The following is a 3,034-nucleotide window of genomic DNA, read 5'->3' as shown; positions in this document are numbered from 1 at the left end:
ACGTAGGCCTCTCCTGGTCTCCCCTTCTGCCAGAGGCTGCATGGTGTGATTCAGGCCTTGGCTGGAAAGGTGCTCTGTCCCAGTCTCCCTCCCTCCCTCCCTCCCTCCTCATGCTTATTGTACGTAGGCCTCTCCTGGTCTCCCCTTCTGCCAGAGGCTGCATGGTGTGATTCAGGCCTTGGCTGGAAAGGTGCTCTGTCCCAGTCTCCCTCCCTCCCTCCCTCCCTCCTCATGCTTATTGTGAGACACAAGACTGCTGGGTGGCAGCACTTACACCTGGGCAGTGCCAGCTCTGGGAGGTGCAGCTCCCTGCCCTGTGGGATGCAGGATGGGTTTCCAGCAGTGGGAGGCGGGTGGGGGGGGGGGGGGCCTGCCGGGAGCCGACAGCTGCCTTGTGGGGTCTGGGCTGGAAGCTGGTGCTGTGCATGTCAGTGCAGTCGTCTGTGGGAAGTGAGAGCTGCCTCAGCCCTGGTCCCCGTTGGCTTCATGGGAAGGCTGGTGCCTGGAGGAGTGTTGATGTCTGGCTGGTAGCTGGGCTTGAAGTGGAGCTGGCCTGGATCAGTGCCAGCTCCTCTGATTTCCATGGATTTCAGGCAGCTGAGCTGTGAAGATGCTCTTTGACAATTGACTTGTGCCCCTCTAATCTCCTGATTTTTTCACACCCGAATCCGTGAAGAGCTGGGTGTGGAAGGGATTTATCCCTCTTGATTCCCCTGAGATAACTCCGACTCCTCTCCAGACAGTATATCCATCAGGATCTAATGGCAAGTCTGCTCTCAAAAGGCCTGGGGCATGTGTGTGAGAAAAGCTTCCCCTTTTTGTGCGGCCCCTGCTCGTTCTGCGTCACTGTGTCCTCCTGGCACAGAAATACGTGGCGGTGTCTGCCGATGCCAGGGAGCGCAGCTGCAAGGAGACCTGGTCCTTGGATTTGTCTGCAGAGATGGTGGTTCGGCTCTGGAGAGATGGGTTGAACAATGTGCCCCCATTGTGAGGATAGATTCTTGCTACCCACTCCAGCCCTTTCCCAGGAGGCTGCCGGATCCATTGCCAACCATAGCTTGCATCAGAAATGGAGACTCCAGAGACAGCACAGGTCAGGGACAGGGTCTCTCCAGGCTTCACCACCCCTGGGCCAGACTCCACCAGTGTCACTGCCGAGGTGGCACCTGGAAAAAAAAATAAGGCAGGGAGTGAGTTATGTACTGAACACATCCATTTCCCTGCTGTGTTTCATGCCCCCTGCCCCAGGGACACTCACAGGTGAAAGAGGTGAACAGGGCAAGAAGTAGCAGGGGTGTCTCCATCTTGTGCCTCAGAAGAAATTAATCTGTGAGCCGGCTGGGTGGGAGCTGGGCTGGGACTGAGGCTCTGGGACTCAGACCTGTATTTAAGCAGGCAGTCTGGGAGGAGACATTTGCATGTGGGTCCCCTGGAGGGTACAAGATGAGCCAGGCTGGGAGTGCAATATCCCCTGTGGGACCAGTGTCCACTTCATGTGAACAGCAGGCAAATGCTGCGCTCACTGCGCACCCCCAGAAGCATGGCATTTCTCTGCTAGGAGGGATGCAGGGGATCCCAGAGATCCCATCTCTCGAGGCAGGGATGATCTCCCAGGGGCTCTGTCTCTAGGCTGGGGTCTACAATGAATGGGGGGAACTGCACCTCTCCCCCTGTGCCTTGCCTCACACTGGCTCTGAGTGGTCTGGATACAGCGTGTCCAGGGAGCGTGCTGAGCAGTGACACTTCAGTCATGTCCTGACTCCCACGGGCTGGGCTGAGGAAGTGGGAGCCACGTGTTCTGGGGCCAAGCGGGATTTGTCTTTGGCAGGGGATTCAGTGCCCAGGAGGAACAGAAGAGCTCACATGGAAGTCAGAGACCTGACTGTGTAGAGAGGAGGCTTATCATCTTGGGCATCACCTGGGTCTTGGGGAGAAGAGAGAAACCGTGGCCTGCCCGGGTGCAGACTGTGGTTTCTGGGAAGTGGGTCTGACTGTACGAGTGCTACTGTGAAGGGAGGTGGTAGCTAATGAATCTGTGCTAGAAGTCAGCAGATGAGTGCTGGGGTTCAGTGCAGAGGATGCTGACATCCTAATGGAGAAACGACCATGGCTTTAGCTAATGAACCCTGCCCCTGCATCCCCCTGCCCCCAGTGCAGGAAATGCTCAGCCAGAGGGGCTGCCAGGAGGGACGGCAAAACCAGCACCTGTGTCATGGTCATTGGGATTGGTGTCTGGCATTCCCGGCCGGCAGGAGTAAACAGGTCTGGGGAGATGCTGAGGCTCTGAGGGCCGGGGTGCTGTTTAAGGAGGAAGCTTCCAGGCATTAAGCAGGAAATGGGGTCCACCATTTTCCTATTTTTGTTTTTTAAGGGCCTTTTCAGGTTTCATTGGACAGAACATGCATTTGTCCATTGATTAGCAGGCACCTGGGGAAGCAGATAAAGCCCTAGAGCGGGTTTGGAAATTCTTTATGGCTCAGGGGTTGTCAAAGTGAATCTTTTCAAACTCTGGGCCTTTCCTTCCCTGCAAGGGAACAGCTCCTTCCCTGGTGTGGACTTGTGATTGCCTTTCTCTGAGCCCTGCATCTTGGGGGTGCCTGGTTTTATTGAGAAGGTTCCTGCTCTGGATTAGAAGTGACGGATTGTTTCACGGTAACTGAGGATGTGATACAGAAGTTGAATGGATTTGTGCTAGGGCTGTTTGTGCAGAGAAAGAGAATCTCAGGGTTTAGGGGGTTAATGCAGGGCATTTGCTTACTGTCTGGAGGACTTTGCAGTACTGTGCGTGTGTCCACATCCCTATTACATGCAGCACCATAAGGGTGGAAGCCAACACATGCACAGGTTAAATTCTGCAGCAGGACCAGTCCCAGCAGCACCAGATTCATAGATTCATAAATGTTAGGGTCGGAAGGGACCTCAATAGATCATCGAGTCCGACCCCCTCAGATGACTGAGGCCAGGTTGGAGGCATGTCCATGCTGACCTCTGTAGTAGCCGTTCATTCCCAGGGGTTTGGGCTGTGCTGAGCTCT

General features: G+C 55.3%; 1 gene segment (V, D, J or C); it reads right to left on the bottom strand.

The window, feature by feature from the left end:
* Positions 1-843: 843 nt before the first annotated feature.
* LOC106723230 lies at positions 844-1,352 on the bottom strand. The segment is given in 2 exon segments: positions 844-1,166; positions 1,259-1,352. Coding segments are annotated over 2 exon segments (369 nt in total).
* Positions 1,353-3,034: the final 1,682 nt, after the last annotated feature.

Source organism: Alligator sinensis, unplaced genomic scaffold (assembly GCF_000455745.1).
Source record: "Alligator sinensis unplaced genomic scaffold, ASM45574v1 scaffold1689_1, whole genome shotgun sequence".
Classification (NCBI taxonomy): domain Eukaryota; kingdom Metazoa; phylum Chordata; order Crocodylia; family Alligatoridae; genus Alligator; species Alligator sinensis.
The sequence above is the reverse complement of the archived record's forward strand: the minus strand, read 5'-3'. Positions and strand labels throughout refer to the sequence as shown.